Source organism: Hydra viridissima, unplaced genomic scaffold, assembly GCF_058129835.1.
Source record: "Hydra viridissima isolate aposymbiotic clone 2 unplaced genomic scaffold, HvirCarnegie_v1 scaffold_8, whole genome shotgun sequence".
In the NCBI taxonomy this organism is placed as follows: domain Eukaryota; kingdom Metazoa; phylum Cnidaria; class Hydrozoa; order Anthoathecata; family Hydridae; genus Hydra; species Hydra viridissima.
The window spans coordinates 11,784,848-11,804,612 of record NW_028324307.1 but is presented as its reverse complement, the minus strand read 5'-3'; the positions used below and the strand labels follow the sequence as shown (position 1 = coordinate 11,804,612).

Here is a 19,765-nt window from a genome sequence, read left to right as displayed (position 1 = left end):
AAAAATCCACCTTTTCAATACCAATATCATACTCTGGGTTCTCAGTCACTATTAATCGGTCGGCTCTTATCATTTTTATTATAGAAAATAAATTTTTTAATTCATTTTACACACGCGGAGAAGGCACACGGAGGAGGCACACGGAGGAGTCTGAAAAATGAGTTTTTTCAGAGGCACGTGCGCCCCCCACTTCGGGCGCGCTCCCCCCATTTCATATCATGTCCTTCAGACATGATATGCCCACGCACGCCCGAAGTCTCCCACTTTCGCTTTAGCGAAACACACTTTCGGCGTGTCTCCCACTTTCGGCGTGTCTCACTTTCGGCGTGTCTCCCACTTTCGCTTTAGCGAAAGTCCCCTGCGGCAACAGAACTTTGGCAGAACTTCGGACCCTTCAGACCTTCGTACACTTCAGACCTTCGGAATATCAGAATTTCGGAAGCCAGAACTTCGGAATACTTTAGACTATCTTCATGCCGCTTCCCATTTTAACTAAGTCTTGGATTCGGATGGCGTTCTTTTTCGACATTTTCTTACTTTGAATGGATGAACCAGTCTTTAATTTCTCAATGGTCTTTTTACCTTTATCAATGACTACGTCTTTAGCAGCAGAGATGGCAGAAAAGGCTAACTCTGTACCAGCAGATTTTGCAGCTGTAATCGCTTCTCGTCCAATTTCGCTTTTTGCAGCAAATTCACTGTTGCTTTTGTCATGCTTGAAGCAGCTGCTCTTTTTATGAAATTTTTAATAGTGTCTACAATGCCACCTCCTCCAACAACGTTCTTTTTCACATATCTTCGATTATTACAAATAAGCCATTTTAAATAAAACAATTTTTTTAAAAATAATTTTATCAATAGCCTTCATTAAAGATTTATATTCCTCTTTATTAATCTCCCCTTGTCTCAACAGCTTTTCGCAAATGGCAACAGCCTCATTTCTCGACCCTGTATTTCCAGCATGCCAAGCAGCAATACTCAATTCAAGCTTTTCCACCAACGCATTCGGATTGCTTGAAACAATGATCACTCCACGACCTTTTTTCCCTTTTTCAATACGCATCATTTTTTCCCAAATAGGAGCAATAAGTTGCTAATACTTTGGTCTCCTTGAAGCTTTCGGTTTATGCGGCTGTGAATCATATCTTACAGCATCACTGTCCATCAAAATTTTTTCATAATTTTTCAAATCTTCATCAGTATACTCGTTCGGCATTTTAAATTTAGTCATCAGCTCCCAAAGACCTTTTGTTCTTTCATACCTTTCTCCACCTACAATAATGTCATCTCCATCCATTTCAACCTCCATTTTACCAATGTACATTTTATCTCCAACTTTATTCACTTCGAAAGGCATTTTCTTTTCATTTTTGATCAGCTTTTTATTGATGATCTTTTCATAACTATTGATAATCGGCTGGAACAGCTTGCTCAAATCAGCTTGAAAATTCGACTCTGAAATGTTGTCATTGATGCTGTTCTGATAAATCCTCTTTCTTCTGTCATTAATTTATTTCACAATTTCATCCCTTTTGTTCGGGTCTTGTATTTTAAAGGAAAACATCTTTTTAAAATACGTGGAAAAAAATCATAAATTGGTTTTATGTTGATTCTTTTTTAAATAAGTTGTTAAACGTTTGAATCGCGTCTTCACGTCCTTTTTGGATCAAGTTTTCTTTAGTAACTTCATCAATACCTATTTTGGTTTTGGTTCGTATTTCTTCCATCATGGTTTTAAACTTTTGAAGCTCCTCTAAAATCAACTGAAACTCAGAATCACTTATTTTTCCATCCATCAACGCTTTGGAAATATGCTCGCTGATTGTATTCAATTTCGACTCGGCTAACACTTTTATCTTTTCATGCTTTTCCGCTTTCAATGCTAACTTTTTATTCACTTGACCTCCGACAATCGATAAAAAACCCATTCCAATAGCCACACCTTCACACGCAATCGCTGCTGGACTAGCAATAATCGTTGACAAAAGACCTATTCCAGTCGCACCCAGAGCTATGCATAAGGCTTGCATCGTATTATCCACATTCGAAATGATCCTAAAAACACGATGGTACTTTTTACTCAAATGAACTCGCTTTGTTTTTTCACTCTCTATCTCTTTCTGAATCTCACCGATCTTCTGAAGCCTGTAAACGTGTCCTCCTTCTTCTGCAGGAGCCTTTAGAAGAACTGGATAAAGTTTTTCATTCAATATTTCCATTTTTTTTATTAAGAAAAAATTATTTTAAATCAATGTAATTAATCTTACAAAGTTTTTCGCCTTTTTTAACAATCACGTCCTGTTTGCTTTTGCTATTCACGTCCATAATGTCATCATCTACAGACTCTGAAATAATAACTTCGTTTTTTCTATAATTCAATTGCTCAGTAATTTTATTCATTAATGTCACCACTGCAACACCTTTCTCCAAATTCAGTCCAATGGATAAAGATATCGTTGTATGTGAGAGAGCAGCAAATCTAATGTCTTTCTGAGCAAAAATCTCATACTGTCCGTTCGTGTTGTAATAAGTAGGATGATCCAACGTTTTCGTAGACACAATAATGTTACTCGGTCTTCTTTCCTCCAACTCTCTTATCTTCTCTTCCAAATATCTTGATTGCAAATCTAAACTGTGAACTTCTGCTGCTGCAACATTTCTAAAAAACTTGTGAGGAGCATGCATTTTAACATATTAAAAAATAAATTTTTAGATCATTTTTGCAAACTTACCAATTCATTATTATCCACCCAAGAATTAAACGAGTCCGGGTATCCTAACCATTTAACCAGTGATCTGCTCTTGGTTTTGCAAACGATTTTTTCAATTCTGAATATGTCCTGATGCGTCTTTTGCATCTCCTGCTCGTAAAAAGTGCCTTGAATTTCCTCACCGTTTGCATCAGCGATTTTATACGTAGGAGGATCCGTATACTGAACTTTTGACACGATAAAAACTTCTTCAGTCCATCTCGGCGTATACCCCTTTTCAAAATTAGACTTCTTTTTAGTAATCCTCACTCGATCACCCATGGAAAATTTCGGTTTTGCTCTTTCTGTTTGTGCCTTTCCATTCAGATTCCACCAGACCTTATTTTTGTTCTTTTCTTCGCTGGCTTCAACTGGTGTCATTTTGATGGAAGAGTGCTTTGTGTTGTTGTAATTTTTCACCATCTCATCTAAAACGTCAATGCATTTATTGGTGCTGTTGGCTGAAAAATATTTAAACATTCTCTTTTTCATTGTTCTGTTCCATCGCTCAACGACACAACTTTTTTCCTCGTTTTCAGTGGAATACAATTGAACACCCAACGCTCTCACATCCCTATTGTAAAATTCTTTTCCTTTGTCCACCCAAAATTTGATGCACTTTCTTTCTTCGAAAATCTTTTTCAACGCTTCAGCCACTTTAATCACTGGAGCAATGAGCTTTCTCTCGTTGATTTCTTTTTGAGTGGGGTTAGGTATAGAATCCATCTACTCAAGCATTAACTGATCTGCTAAATTCCTATTCTCTTTGTCGTTAAAATATTTATAAGCCAAATCATGATGATACGCTGCATTGTCCACTCGGTCCACTGGTTTGCTCCATTCTTGATACTTGTCCGTGGAAGTCAATCTCTTATCTAAATTCGTGCCAGGACCTGCAAAGTTCATCCCTGGAATATGCATTTCTCCTGGAAACTTAGCCCACGGAAGCTTCACTTTTCTTGACAGGTTATTCAACGATTCCACCAAACCACCTCCTTTTGTCACTGAAGAAACAAAACTGCATTTAGTCGTTCCGCAAGAGTCGCAAGTCCCTTTCAACATATTTCGATTATTTTTTGTCTTCATTTTTGAAGTGAATAGTTTCAGTCTCTCTTTTGCATTTAACACAGTACATTTTAACATAAATAAAAAAAAGTTTTAATATAAAAAATGGATATTAATAATTTTTCATGGTACATAGGAAAAACTAAAAGAAACAATAGCGCGTTTCTGCCAAAAAGCATTCGAGGAATCATCGTTTGAAAGTCCGGTTTCGGGAAAACAACGCTCCTGATGAATTTGCTGATCAAGCCTGGATGGCTGGATTACAACCACTTGCAAGTCTTTGCCAAATCCCTTTACCAACCCGAGTACCAAATACTCAAAAACTCCTTTGAGAAGAAACTGCCGAAAGAACTCATTTGCGAATTGTTCTTCATTCAAAGCAAAATTGAAGAGTTAAACTCCAGTCCTGAAGCTATCATTCAAGAAATCTCTAAAAAATGGAACGGAGAAACAGACATGGAGTGCCAATTTTTCAAAAATGAAGAAGACGTACCTGAACCTCAAAATCTCGATTCAACCAAAAACAATTTAATGATCTTTGACGACCTGCTACTCGATACAAAACAAAACACGTGCGAAAAATATTACACCCGAGGAAGACACTCCAACGTCGACTGCTTTTACCTCGCTCAAAATTATTTCATGCTCCCGAGATAAACCATACGAGAAAATGCCAACTTTATTTGTCTCTTTCCTCAAGACAAAAAAAACTTCAATCACATTTATCAAGACCATGTTTCAGATGATATGGAGAAAGAAGAATTTAAAACGTTTTGCAGACATTGCTGGTCTCAACCCCACGGATTTGCCGTCAGTGATATCCTCTAAAAAAATTTTTTTTTTTTCTAAAAACAATTTAAAAAATAATTCTTATTTAAAAAATGCCTGGTATTATAATCGATGTAGATGGAAAATCAAGTGTTATCACAACTGAATTTTTAGACAAAATCGTTTTTGACAAAGGTAAAAGTTATGAAATGGTATTTCTCGGGCTTGAGACTTATAACAGCATTCCAAATGTAAACAGTAAAAACAATTCTTTCAAATACAACATGAACAATGGAGCCAATTGGGAAAACATTATCATTCCTGATGGAAGCTATGACATTAAAGACATCAACGAGTATTTGCAAAAGTCTATTTCATTCACGATAAAAACAGCTCAACGCGGAAGTTATATTATTGCGAATAAAATTAATTACTCCCCAAACAACCTTTAAATTGGAATCAATCTTAATACTTTAAAATCGACCATTAAAATTGGCTTGAATTATTTGATTGACTTTAACGTGGAGAACAGCATCGCTTCAGTTTTAGGGTTTACTAAAAGAAAATTAAATTCCAATTCTGAATACGAGTCTGATCATATCGTTAGAATATCAAGCAGCAACCATCAGAATTGTTAACAACGTTATCGGATCGTCCTATATTAATAGAACCCAATTAAATTGCATTTACTCCTTTTATCCAAATGTTAGTTCAGGTTTTAAAATCATCGAGAGGCCAAAGCATTTGATTTATCTTCCTGTTAAACTGTTCGAAATTTCAACAATGGTTACTCGCATCATTGATTCTGGTTTACTGCTCGGACCTAATTCACCTTTCTCAAGCATTCCCTTCTCAGGAGCTATTCTATAAACTTCTCTCACCTTTTTCAAAAACTTAGATAAACTTTTAAACAAAATGTAAAAAATGATTGACTTTCAATGGATCGATGTAGAAGGAATTATTTTACCTAATGAAGCTTTAACCAACTTTCAATTGATAAAGGCTGCTAAACGGTTAAAATTAAAAAGCTTTCTAGGTGTTCTTGTTTTATGAGAGACGATCTGCCAAAAAAATCAAGAAGAAAAGAATGCGGGATTATTAAGACAGGAGACTTTCATTGGGTGTGTTGGTTTAAAGACGGTGATAAGAAAAATAGTCGATTCTTATGCACAGCCTCCTCTTGTTGAACTGGTTATTTATTTGAAAAGCCCCGTTTATTATAACAGCAAAAGGGTTCAGTTTGGTGATACTTTTTACTGCGGTCACTTGTGTCTTTATGTCTTGAAAAAATTGAATGAAGGTTTTGACTTTCAAAGCATTATTAACACCTTGTGGTAAAATTTTTAAAAGCTTTATTTTTTAAAAATAACAAACCAACTAACTAACAAAATAAACAAAAAGAACTCAATGCGCCTAAACCGACACTCAGAGCCAAAAAAAAAAAAAAATGGATAGAATGACCGTAGGCAGGCAGGCAAGCAAATAAAAAAAAAAACAGACCTTGTCCTGAGCCCTGCTTTAAATTAATGGACTACGATCAAGTCTTTGGTCCGGAATAAGACGCCATCTTGGAAAATTTTAAAAATTTGAACCTGACAAGAATTTTATTACTTCATTGCGGATTTTGGCAAGGTATCAACCTTAAGTATAGGAAAAGTATCAATGCACCAGAATCGGCATTTCCTAGTAGTGACTGCCCAAAATAAAGATGATGATGTTGCATTCTATTTAGATAAAAAAAAAAAAAAAAGACAGAAAGGCGACCATGGACGGGCATGACAAAATCTTTGAGATTAAAGCAAAAATGAAAGAAGTCAGATATAATCGGAAAATCATACTTAGAGATGAAGAAAAAGAAGGTAGACAGGATGATCAGGATATTGAGGACATGGAAGTTAATGACGAAAAACAGAATATTAATGAAAATATTGCTGTTGCTAAAGTAGATATCGGTTTACGGTAGGACTTGAATTATAAACCTCCAATGAATAGACGATCAGAATTTGTTACTCTTCACCTCCCCAAAAGAATTATGCAATGCGAGGAAATCACTTCTGCAGCAGACAGGCTGAAATTTTCTGATAATAAAACAACTATGATTGTGTCTGCTGTAATTAAAGCTGCTGGTGGAAACTTGGACAATTTTGATATCTCCAGATCGACATCTCGTCGAAGTAGAATGTTAAATCGACAGAGGATTGCTGAGAGTGTTATAGATTATGTTAGGCTCAACCCACCCCAGTTTGGTGCACTTCACTGGGACAGAAAATTGATAAAAGACATACTAGTCGTGCAACATGAACAGTTAGCTGTGCTTGTGTCGAGTGCTCCAGAATATATTGAGGGAAAATTGCTTGGTGTTCCCGTTCTCGTTGATTCGAAAGGAGAGACTCAAGCAAATGCAACATTGGATCTCCTAGAAGCTTGGGATCTAAGCGACAATGTTGTGGCATTGGTATTTGATACCACTGCCATTAATAGTGGCATCCACAATGGTGCTGCTAAATTGATCGAAGAAAATTTAGGTAAAAAACTTCTCTATCTTGCCTGTCGACATCACATTTTTGAAATCTTTGTCGGAGCAGTTTAGAAGAAATTATTTGGAAACATTTTTGGTCCAGAGAATAAATTCTTTGCTGAATTTAAAACTGCTTGGCCAGCATTGGATAAACAGTTGCCAATCGAAACTTTAGCTGTTGAAGGCACTTGGTTGCAAAACCTCAAAGAACAGACCATACAGCATTTGACACATCTACTTGCTAAGGAAGATGCTACAATATTTCCAAGAGATGACTATCGTAAATGTGCTGAGAACACACTGATCATCTTTGGGCAAACTCCACCGCGGGGTGTACACTTTCTTAAACCAGGAGTTATCCACCAAGCTCGGTGGATGGCATGTAACATTTATGCGAACAAAATGTTCATGTTTTCTAAACAATTGCCATATGATCAACAATTGCCTTATGGATGACGACCAAACTTTTTAGAATGAACAGATATCTTTCTCTTTTCCACTCACCAGCTTAGACAAAAGCTAGCATTGGTGCTGATGCACCTATGAAAGACCTGCATTTCATCTACGACATGATGGACTACAAAGAAATAGACAAGGAAGTTGCTGATGTCATTCTTTCTAAAATAATCAATCACCGATGGTATTTGACAGAAGAGGTAGTTCCATTTGCTTTCTTCAGCAAACATGTTAGTTCCACTGTGAAAAAAGATATGGCAGCCAAACTCTTGGAAATTCCAGTACCCGAAAATTTTCGTCTTGGTAAGCCAGTTTTTCGTCAAATCACTCGTCAAACAGGTTTGTCAAATCTTCTGAGACCTGAATCTCACTCAATGTTCAGCATTCTTGGCATCAATACAGATTGGCTTGCTAAACCAATTGAACAGTGGACAGAGCAATCAGGATACAAAGCAGCTGAAAAATTTGTTCGTACGGTAAAAGTTGTAAATGATACCGCAGAAAGAGGAGTTAAACTGATTTCAGAATTTGCCACCATCATAATCAGTGATCCAGAACAAAGAGAATGGTTCCTGCAGAGCGTTGAAAATCACAGGCAGCAATATCCTGATTTTGGCAAAAAAACTCTTGGACAATGAAACAACATTAATAACATTCAGAAAGACAGTCTTAGTTTTAGTTTTGGGGTTCCCGTCTGATACTTGACTATAACTGTTAACCAAAAATGCAGAACTAGCTTGGTTAAACTGGATAATTTAACATATATTATGCAAGCTGCTTTTGTTTGGCTTGATTTCTGTGATTTTAATTTCTAAATACTTGAAAAATGAGATTCACAACAATTATTTCTCTGTGTTTTAACTAAAAAAGATACTGTTTTAAACAGGAAATTGGGGATTGTCTTTAGGGGCTCTGAGGGGGCTCTGGAATAGTTATTAAAATTTGATAAAAAAAATTTTTTAGATCATACACAAACACTAGAATGGGAAAAAATTTAATTTGGGTGGTTTTGAAATTTTTATGCATAGTGGACACCCCTACTGTCTATATTTCTGTTGTTAAACATAAAAGTGGAATATTCTATAATATTCATAAACTAGAAGTCTACAGCAATATAATAGATAGAGACCCAGCGTGCACAGACGTCAAAGAGACGTCTTATGGACGTCTTAATTAGGTCGCGACGTCTCCGACCAATTTATGACGTCTCAAAGACGTCCTCACACGACGTCTTTGTTAAGACGTCCTAGTGACGTCTTTGAGACGTTTTTAAAAACGTGTAAATTTACACGTAACTGGGTTAGCGCATTAATGCGTATTAATGCGCTAACTCAGTTAATTAAAGATGTCCGCTCGAGTAGGGAGCGAATACCCGACCCGAATACCCGCGAGTACCCGTAGACGGGTAATTTTAATAACTTTAGTTACCCGATATCCAAGTCTTCGGGTCGGGTATTACCCGATATAAGCTACCCGACTATTACCCGTAGAAGTACCCGATTAACGGGTAATTTTATTACCCGATTTCTTTACCCGAAAATCGGGTGATAAAATTACCCGTAGAAGTACCCGAAAATCGGGTAATAAAATTACCCGATAATTCGGGTAATAAAATTACCCGAAATCAGGTAATAAACTTACCCGATCCTCGAACCGAATTTTTCGCGCGATCGGGTATTTTCGTTCATTTTTTATTTTATCATTTTTTTTTTACTGTGCTTTTTTAAATTTAACTTTATTTCAATTCTTTTAATATCACATTTATTTCTATTTGTTAGTTCCAACCAGTCCGTGTAAGTATTAATTTTTAACTAATTTAAAGTTAATACTTACATGGAGTGGGTGGAACTAATACTTCATGTAAGTATTAATTCCACCTACTCCATGTAAGTAATAATTTTTAATTAGCTAAAAATTGATACTTATATGGAATAGGTGGAATTAATACTTAATTCTTCACAGCTTTTTTTTAAACATTGTGCTATCACCTTTTAAATATAAAAAGTAAGTAAAAATTTATTATTTTTATTTAATACGCTACCCGCTTTTGTTACCCGGTCATCGGAACTACCCGTATTTCGGAACAACGCACTAGTCGGGTAATAAAATCGGTTATCTCGTTCTTTTTTTCAAAACAAAATATGTAAAATAGCTTTATATTTTTTTTAAAACTTTTTTATGACTACTTTAAGGCATTCTTTTTATTAACTTAATTATGAATATTTTAAATCCTTCCCATAAAATTATATATATATATATATATATATATATATATATATATATATATATATATATATATATATAATTTTTATGAAGGATTTAAAATAGTGATAATTAAATAAATTTTTTTGCTGTTTGAATACACGTCCAGCTGTTTGTGCAATTATGTATGTATGTGTGTATGTATGTATGTATGTATGTGTGTATGTATGTATGTATGTATGTATGTATGTATGTATGTATGTATGTATGTATGTATGTATGTATGTATGTATGTATGTATGTATGTATGTATGTATGTATGTATGTATGTATGTATGTATGTATGTATGTATGTATGTATGTATGTATGTATGTATGTATGTATGTATGTATGTATGTATGTATGTATGTATGTATGTATGTATGTATGTATGTATGTATGTATGTATGTATGTATGTATGTATGTATGTATGTATGTATGTATGTATGTATGTATGTATGTATGTATGTATGTATGTATGTATGTATGTATGTATGTATGTGTGTGTGTGTATGTATGTATGTATGTATGTATGTATGTATGTATGTATGTATGTATGTATGGTATGTATGTAATGAATGTATATAAATTTTATTTTCATATTTCCATTTTCTTTATGCCTATTTTCAGCCATAATGTATAAATATGTTTTTATATTTTTAAAAACATTTGAACTCCTTCAGTACAAATATTCATATTTCAAATTTTTTTTGTTATTTGTAATTCAATGTAATAAGCGAATGGAGTTGAACTCTTTTGTGTATTTTTACTTCTTCGGGTAATTCTACGGGTATCAAGTATCGGGTATTAAAAACAATCGGGTATTACCCGATTTAAAAAGAAACGGGTAATTTATAACTTCGGGTAATTACCCGAATATTTAAATTCGGGTAATACCCTAAACAACTACCCGGATCCGAGTTCGGGTCTCGGGTCCCTATACTCGAGCTGGTCGTTATTTAATTTTCGTTTTTTGGGGGGTTATTTATCGTTTTAAGTCATTTTCTAATTTTTTACGTTTTTCGGAGTATTTTAAAACTTGATTAACCCAATGATATATTATATATACTAGATGTCTAACTTCGATCCGAAAAGTAAAGCCGTGGGAGCCATTTCTAATTCGGGCAAAAACGTGCATTTTTAACTTTTATTTCGCACGTCGGATATAGTTTTTGCCCTTATTACAAATGGCGGATATAGTTTTTGCTCTTATTACAAATGGCGGATTCAATTTGTAAACAAAAAAAGCGGCCTCACCTTTCGTCCAATAAAATCCCGCAAGTTAGACATCTAGTATATATAATATATCATTGGATTAACCTAGTTATTGTTAATTAACTTAATTCAGTTAAATAATTCTTATATAAGTTTAGTGTTTATTTTAATAATGATCTATTTAGATAATCAAAATTTATATCTGAAATGTCTAACGCAAATTATTTAAGACTCTGGCGAAGAAACTATGAAACCCAGTTGGAAGTTCTTAATTATTGTCACGACTCTTGTGAAGAGACCATTTTATTGGATTCACCATCCGATAAAGAAGAAGTTGAAATAGTTGAAGAAGAAGTTGAAATAGTTAAAGGAAGACTGGATTTAAATGGCGAGGTTTCACCCTCATCTTCCATTTTTAGCGATGTAAATAGCATTTATATCTCAGAAAACGATGATGTACATAATAAAGATAACTTGGCCTCTGAAATTTCATCTTGGGCATGTGAACATCACCTTACAATGGCAGCAACAAATCATATCTTGCTAATATTAAGAAATCCTGGTCACAAAGAATTGCCTAAAGATTCAAGAACCTTATTAAGGACACCAAGAAAAGTTCCTCTAAAACAAAAATGTGGTGGTGATTATTTTTACATAGGTTTAAAAAGTTCAATAAAAAGTAAGTTAAAAGAGTTTTCATCTCATAATATTAATTCTTTGAAGACAATTAATCTATTGATTAACGTAGATGGTATACCATTGTTCAAATCATCAAACACACAACTTTGGCATATTCTTGCATCTTTTCAACTTGCTGGTCCATTTGTTGTAGCTCTTTACTGTGGTAGCTCCAAACCTGACAGTTGTGAGGAATTTTTAAAAGATTTTTTAGACGAGTATCGTAATTTGGAGGTTTTTGGTTTACACTATAATGGCAAAAAGTTTAATGTAAATATTAAAGGATTTATTTGTGATGCTCCAGCACGTCAGTTTTTAAAGGGAATTAAGGGTCATACTGGTTATGATGCATGTGAAAGATGTAAAGTTCATGGAGTAAATATAGAAAATCGAATAGTTTTTCATGATCTTGACTGCGAACCAAGGATAGACCAGGATTTTAAGCAGATAGCTTATACAGGACATCAGTTACTTGTTAGTCCTTTAATCCACTCCAGTGTTCAATGCATCAAAGATTTTTGTTTGGACTATATGCATTTAGTTTGCTTAGGAGTTGTTAAAAGATTGCTTCTATACTTAAAAGAAGGCCCTCGTTGTTGTCGCATATCATCTAATCAGTTAAATGTAGTCTCTGACACTATTTTATTGCATTATGGAAAAATGCCTTCAGAATTTGCACGCCAGCCACGTGGGCTAAGCGATCTACGAAGATGGAAGGCAACTGAGTTCAGACAGTTCTTGACATAAACTGGAATAATAGCCCTTAAAGGAACTGTTAGTTCACCAATTTATATTAATTTTTTATCTTTATCTGTTGCAATAAGAATTATGCTTGAGGAAAATCAAGATTACAGAAATGACCATTTGGAATATGCTCATAAATTACTGGTCTATTTTGTTGCAAGTAGTAGGGAGTTGTATAGTGATTCTTTTTGTTCATATAATGTACACTGTCTTATTCACTTGCATAATGATGTTTCAAACTTTGGATGTAATTTAGATCAAATTTCTTGCTTTCCTTTTGAAAATTATTTAAATTCGTTAAAAAGGTTTATTCGTCAAGCAAATAATCCTATATCTCAAGTTGTGAAACGTATTCATGAGTTTGAAATAAATAATTCAATAAACTTTTCAAAGGATATCAAGACCAAAATTTCTACAAATGAAAAAGACAATTGTTTTCTTCTCCATTCCGGAAAAATTGTTTTTATTATAAGTATTTTAGATATGACTACTTTTATTTGTAAAATGTTCCACAAGAGTCTATTAAGAAATTACTTTCCTGATCCATTTGATTCAAAGATGGTTGGAATTTATTTTTTATGCAAGTCTAACATTGGCAAAAGAAAAACTGTAAATAAGGTAGATATTAAAAGAAAGGTTGCATGTCTACCAGTCAATGATGGGGTTGTTCTATGTACTTTACTTAATGATGTGATGTGGTAAGCCAACTATGTATATGATTTTAAAGAATCTAAGTTAACTTTGCTTTCTTGTATAAAATAAAAAATGTGCACATTTATTAAATAAATTATTGCGTTAAAAATGGGTAATTTTAAAAATATATATATATTTTTTTAATTTTTATTATTTTTATTATCATTATGTTTTATTATAACTTTTATAATAGTTATATGTAATATTTCTATAATTTTTAACAACATAGTTTAAAAAATAATTTCATTGCAATTTTTTTTTTTTTGTTATATAATATTATGTTGTATAAATAAATAATAGTTGATAGTAAGTGCATGATGATTTTCAAATTACTTTAATGCTGTTTTTATGAAAGAATGTTAATTGCTAATTTTTTTAAATTCATATTTCTTTTTTAGAATTTTGAATTTTTTTAATGATTAATTGTGAGCTTTTAATGAATAATGGAGAGCTTTTCAATAAATACTAATTTGTTTAATTTAACTTTTAATTAAGTCTACAAGCATCATTTTCTGTATAAATTTTGTATAATTTTTCTTTTAAGTATAACAATCATTTCCTGTTACATCTAACATCTATTTTTTAATTACAATAATAAAGTAATTGACAAATAGTTAAAATTTATCTGTCTGATTTTTTACTGGTATAAAAATGCATTTTTAAATAATCTTTTCACTCAGTTTTGAAGATATTGGTTCTTTTAGGAAAAGTAAGCTTCATTTTAATTTAATAATAAATTTAAAAAGTCATTTATCTTTTCATTTTAATCAATTGTAATTCTTAATTTTATTTATATAAATAAATTATTGCTTTTTGAGTTATTTTATTTTTATTTCATAATTTATCATATTGAAATATGATTGTCATTATATTTTAGATTTCTAATCAAAATGTCTTATTCTCTGGTTTCTCTTGTGGAGAAAAACAAAAAAGTGGTAGATGCTGTTGTACCTAGTCATTGGATAAAAGATGACAGAGTATTTTGGCCTGAAGGTGCGTATGTAGAACGAAGTGCTAAGAACTTGGATGAGTTAGATGAAACCTGGCCTTCATATAAGTTAGTCAAAGTTAAATTCACTGCAGGTAGGATAGTTTACTAGTAAATAAGACTTCCTAATTATTTTGAATAATTAAAGCCATTGCTTTGTAGGTATTTCACAGTTAAACATAAATGTAGCTAATTTCAAAAATAGTAAATCAATTGTAATTTTATCATTATCATTAGATGACTATGAATGGTGCAAAGATGTAGAAATGTCTACTACTGAACATGACAGTGATGCTGAGCCTGTAATAAGTCAAGCAACAGGTAACATAAAGCTTAAAACAGTTTAATGCTGCTTATGTCACAGTTTTCATTTAACAGCAAAACTATTTTTTATATATTTATTATTGAAATAAAAGATATATATTCTTTATCCTATTTTTCACTGATTTTGTTTTATTTTATTTAGCAAATAAGATAAAACAAAAAATTGACCTACCTAGACCTTTTACAAAGTCAATGGAAAACAAAACAAAGTCAAAAACTAAAAGAAGCAAATCTGGTGAGAATTATTCATTTGAGATTTATTAAAGTACATTAGGATTCATGAAAGTATTCTTGCACTTAAGTGCAAGAATATTTTCATGATACTTTAATTAAAGTGCAACAATATATATATATATATATATATATATATATATATATATATATATATATATATATATATATATATATATATATATATATATATATATATATATATATATATATACATATATATACATATATACATATATATATATACATATATATATACATATATATATATACATATATACATATATATATATATATATATACATACATATATATATGTATGTATGTATGTATGTATGTATGTATGTATGTATGTATGCATATATATGTATGTATATATATATATATATATATATATATATATATATATATATATATATATATATATATATATATATATATATATATATAGATATATAGATATATAGATATATAGATATATATAGATATATAGATATATAGATATATATAGATATATAGATATATATAGATATATAGATATATAGATATATATATATAGATATATATATATATATATATATATACACATACACACATAACGCAGAATTCCCAATTGGTTAAAAATTTCCAAAATTCAACTTTTTTTTTTTTTTTTTTAGTAGTAGTAAAAAGATAAAAATTCATATTTATATATATATATATATATATATATATATATATATATATATTTAGTGCATGAAATAGTCGATCTACCAATTCCTTCGATAAACTCATTAAAAAGAAAACTAAGTCATACTGCTGGTTAGTACTAAATGCTTTTGTGTACTATCAAGGAAAGTGTAGCTTTTGGGGACCTGATGTCCCTAGTTTTTTTTTAAGTTTACTTTTTATATTGTTTTTTAAAGAATTAAATATCATACCGAATGTTATGGGTTCCTCTTCTTCAAGCAGACCATTGCAGCCCGAAACTGTAAAAGATTTAGCAGGTAGTTGCAAAAGGATGTATCCTTTACCAGATGCAGGTAAAGTTGCTTGTTTCCAATTCATGTTTTCTTTTGTTGGTTTGTAATATCAGTAAAATTTTATTTAAATTATTGTTTTTTTACTTTTTAGAGTTTCAGAGAAAAATAATGTTTCAACTTGCTGAAATAAAGAACTTGTTGATAGATAGAACTGCACATTTCTCCAATGATGCAGAAGAAATTTTTAAACAGTGTAGAAGTTCAGACGAACTTATTATTTTAGAAAAAACAATTGCTGACGGGGATATTCAATACAGCACTTTTGTATGCTTGAATATAATTATTTACTCGTTTATATTATTGTCTTAGTTTTTTTTTTTAATTTTCTTAAATTGTTTATCATATTTATCTATTTGTTTTAGGTAAAACATTTATCATCAGTTGGCGGTAAAAATCCAGCTAATGCAATAAAAAATATTCTACTCACGTAAGTTACCAGCATAAGTTTTTTTTGACGCTAATTCTAATACATATTTTTCAGAAGAAAGATCTTCGTTATCTTTTGTTTTTGTAAAAAAAAATTTATATACGAAAAGTTCAAAATAGGATAAATATTTATCCTATTTTGAATTTTTCTAATAAATATCTAAGATATAAAATTTCTAAGCACTGCTAGTGAAATATATTTTTGCATATTTAGACTGACAACAGACAATGTTTTGTCAGAATACAGCATGAATGGTTTGAAGAAAAAGAAAATATTTAAAGAGCTTGTAAATCTATGTAATGCAATCACCGGTATCTTAGCTTATTATTGTATTCAATTAACTCATGTTTAAAAGTTGTTTTTTTTTTTTTTTTTTTTGATGCACTGATTTTGTTGATTTTTTTTTATTCTATTTAATAGATGCTGTTTTAAAGTCTTATAAAAACGTGACAAAAGCAGAAGCAATGCAACTTATTGGGACAATAATAAAACATTCTTCCGAACGATTGAAGAGAAAATCCTCCAATATTAATTGACAATGATTATATTCTAATATAATTAAATGTTGTATTTTTTTAATTTATAATCCTTTATAAATTTGTAATTCTTTATGTCTCTCTATGTCTCTCTATGACTAGATAGAATCATATCAAATTCGATTGCTATATGCAATTTGTTAAATAAAGGGCTTGGAAAAATATCAAAGACTTTCTAAAGACTTTCTCTTGAGAAAGTCTTTACGTCTGTACATCTTTACATAGATTCTTAGAATCTATGTAAAGGTGATAAGTAATCTTAGAGTCTGTACATCTATTAATAGATGTACAGACTCTACTTGTAGATGTACATCTAATTAGATGTACAGACGTAAAAAGACGTTTATAGGACGTCTTTTTCAGACGTCTTAAGGACGTCTGAAAAAGACGTTTTCAAGACGTCTGAAAAAGACGTCCTCAAGACTTTCAACTGAGACCGAATAAGGACGTCTTACAGACGAGAAATCAGACGTCTTATAGACGTCTTATAGACGTCCTTAGGACGTCATTGTGCACGCTGGGGAGGTTCCCTGGACATGAAACCAATATGCTCAAGGTAGCTACAAAACTAGTTGATACTTTGTATTATCTATTATATCTCTAGTTATACATGTACCAAAGTAGTTAAGTAAATGATCTCAATTTCTATATCCTCATCAGCGTTATTTCTTAAAATATTAAGAATGTCTAGCCATATAAAAGTAAGCTTAAAACTTGGTTCTATTGCTGTTATCTTTGATAACTGAAAGGAAGTTGATGTGACTGGTTAGACGAGACCAAAAACTTTTAGTTCGTCAATAATAAGTTTTGAATCTGGGCGACCGCGTGGCTCATTTTTAAGTTCAAAATTATAACTTTACGAAATTTAGCGAACCAATTTGATACTGTCTGCTACATACCAACCACTGATCTTAAAATAGTAACTGGATTGCCTATTTAATTGCTTTTTGCAATCTATATATATGACTTTTCTTAAAAAATAGATAAACAAGTGCAGTTGAAAATTTAAATGATAAATTATTTAATAGATAAACAAGTGCAGTTGAAAATTTAAATGATAAATTATTTCAAGGAAAGTTGTTTATAAAATATATTGTTGATTTGATCAGAGTTGCCCGGTAGGTCATTTCGCGGCCAATTTAGCCATCGCATATATTATTAGTTCTCTCGGCAAATTTAGCAATATTACATTATTAATAAAAAGTTAAAAATGTAAACAACTGTTGTTTTCCCATTCTTATATAGTTATTGATATTATTATTTTTCGTTACCAATTATAAAGTAACGTATTTGTTTATAAGAAGCGAAATACGTAAAGTTATGAATTACGAAAAAACTAACTTTAAGGTTCATTATGTTTTCGAAAGCAAAACATGTTAGACTGATTTTTACTATTAAAAAAAAGAAAGGTTTTTGGTTTATTACAGACGCGAAAGTTCTTTCAAGTGAAATCAAACAGAGAAAGTTCTTTCAAAATCAAACAGAGAAATGAGCAACAAAACATGTTACTTTTGTGAAGCTTGTGACTCCCTCTTGTAAATTTTAACTTTAATAGAAGTTAGGACTATTTTTTCAATAAAAATAGGGGGTCGGGGGAGAAAGTTAAGTAGCACCAAACTTTCATGGGTTTAAATAGCTGATGTAGAGCATTTTGTAAATTAAGTAAATGAATCTTTGCGCCTAAAATTGCCAATCTTGTAAAACACGACTGTTCTTTGAAACAAAATCTAAGCACTTCATCTGTAGATAATTTTATTCATGCAAGCTTAACAGAAGATGTTAAGAAAGCAGAATTTCAAATTGTTTTATCTATGAGTTGCCATTGTGCTCTACATTTAGTTGACCGCTCGAATGAAGTTTTTTTTGCTTATGGATTTGGGAGTTCTCTTGAACATGTAAAATTATGACAAATTTTATAGGGTTAATTCTAGTCCATGAAAATTCAAGAGAAAATTTATTATTTGATCATCAATCCATTTGATTGATGAAGTAATTAAGAAATGTGGCCAGACTTTTAGAAACTATATTGGACTTGTTACAGATGGTGCATCAAACATAACTTAGTGTATTAACAATAAAAGGCATAGTGATAATAAAGTAAAATGATGTATCTCTAATAGAATTGAGATGCATCACCTTATTTTTGTTAATAATTGTTTACATGGAAAAACCCAGAATGCAAATGAGGACCTAAATGGACTCACATTGTAAAGGTTACCAAAAACTGTATTTATTTGCAGAAACCATAGAAATGGGTGTCAATGCAGCTATAATTCATTTTAAAGATGGGCGCAAAGGAATGTTAAAGATTTTAAAACACTTTGGTTTGAAAGAAGGAAATTTCAAAAGCTGTGGCGATAAATTTAGATGATTCACGCATTAGATGAATGGAGAAGAAATCCACAGATGCAGAGAAAAAGCTATAAAAGGGATTGTGAGCCAGAAGAAAAAAGTTAACAAGCCAGAAGAAGAAGACACATTAACTATTGAATAGTTGAGGAAAATCCAGCTGGAGTGTAAACTTGTATCAATATTCATTTAAAAATTTATAGTTTTGCAAAGACTTTAATAACTCTTCAGGAAAAATGATTTACACTACCTCTATCGGTCATCCAACACATAACTAACTCAACCCCGCATCTACCCCTAACTCCCCCTTTCTTAAAAGAAGTCTTCTTAAATCATGAACTTTTTTCTCGTTTAAAAGTTACGACTATTTAAAGTTTTTTCAGGGGGTAAATGGAGGTATTTCGAACTTTATATGGTCATAAATCTAAAGCAAAAAAAGTTCTTTTTATGAAATTTGAAGGGCGGCAATGAATTTTGATTTAATTTAACAAAACAACAAAAAAATTGAAAAGGACTTTTATGAACCATACTAGATAGGAGGAACTTTTTGATCCCCACAAAATCATGTCAGGCCTTTTATTTCAAAGTGATTGATTTTATATTTATTATTTTTTTCTTTTAAAATACTTAAAAAAGTTTATCTTCTACAGAAGTTAACAGATGGATATGTAATTACTCTTTACTTTTTTATTGAAATAAAAACAAAAAAAACCCGGCTTTAATTATTAACAATTAGCAACGGACAGCCTTATGAATAC

The 19,765-nt window shown here is 31.4% G+C and overlaps 2 protein-coding genes across 8 annotated transcripts; both read left to right on the top strand.

Annotated features, from left to right (window-relative positions):
* The first annotated feature begins 11,069 nt into the window (after nt 1-11,069).
* Nucleotides 11,070-16,685, top strand: LOC145193934 (uncharacterized). Of its 7 annotated transcripts, XM_080071490.2 has the most exons (11): nt 11,070-13,135; nt 13,811-13,839; nt 14,008-14,213; nt 14,356-14,439; nt 14,585-14,677; nt 15,406-15,474; nt 15,579-15,695; nt 15,787-15,959; nt 16,058-16,122; nt 16,336-16,433; nt 16,543-16,685. In XM_080071490.2, exons 3-11 carry the CDS (start codon nt 14,021-14,023, stop codon nt 16,656-16,658), a joined length of 1,008 nt encoding a protein of 335 aa, XP_079927616.2. In that variant the 5' UTR covers nt 11,070-13,135; nt 13,811-13,839; nt 14,008-14,020; the 3' UTR covers nt 16,659-16,685. The 7 variants fall into 7 exon arrangements, with proteins under 7 accessions (XP_079927616.2, XP_089952511.1, XP_089952514.1 ...); XM_090096385.1 differs by lacking the exon at nt 13,811-13,839 and having other exon boundaries at nt 11,194-13,135; XM_090096388.1 differs by lacking the exon at nt 15,406-15,474 and having other exon boundaries at nt 11,194-13,135.
* Nucleotides 11,223-13,239, top strand: LOC149885120 (uncharacterized). Its single transcript, XM_090096383.1, has one exon. It carries the CDS (start codon nt 11,223-11,225, stop codon nt 12,438-12,440), a length of 1,218 nt encoding a protein of 405 aa, XP_089952509.1. The 3' UTR covers nt 12,441-13,239.
* Nucleotides 16,686-19,765: the final 3,080 nt, after the last annotated feature.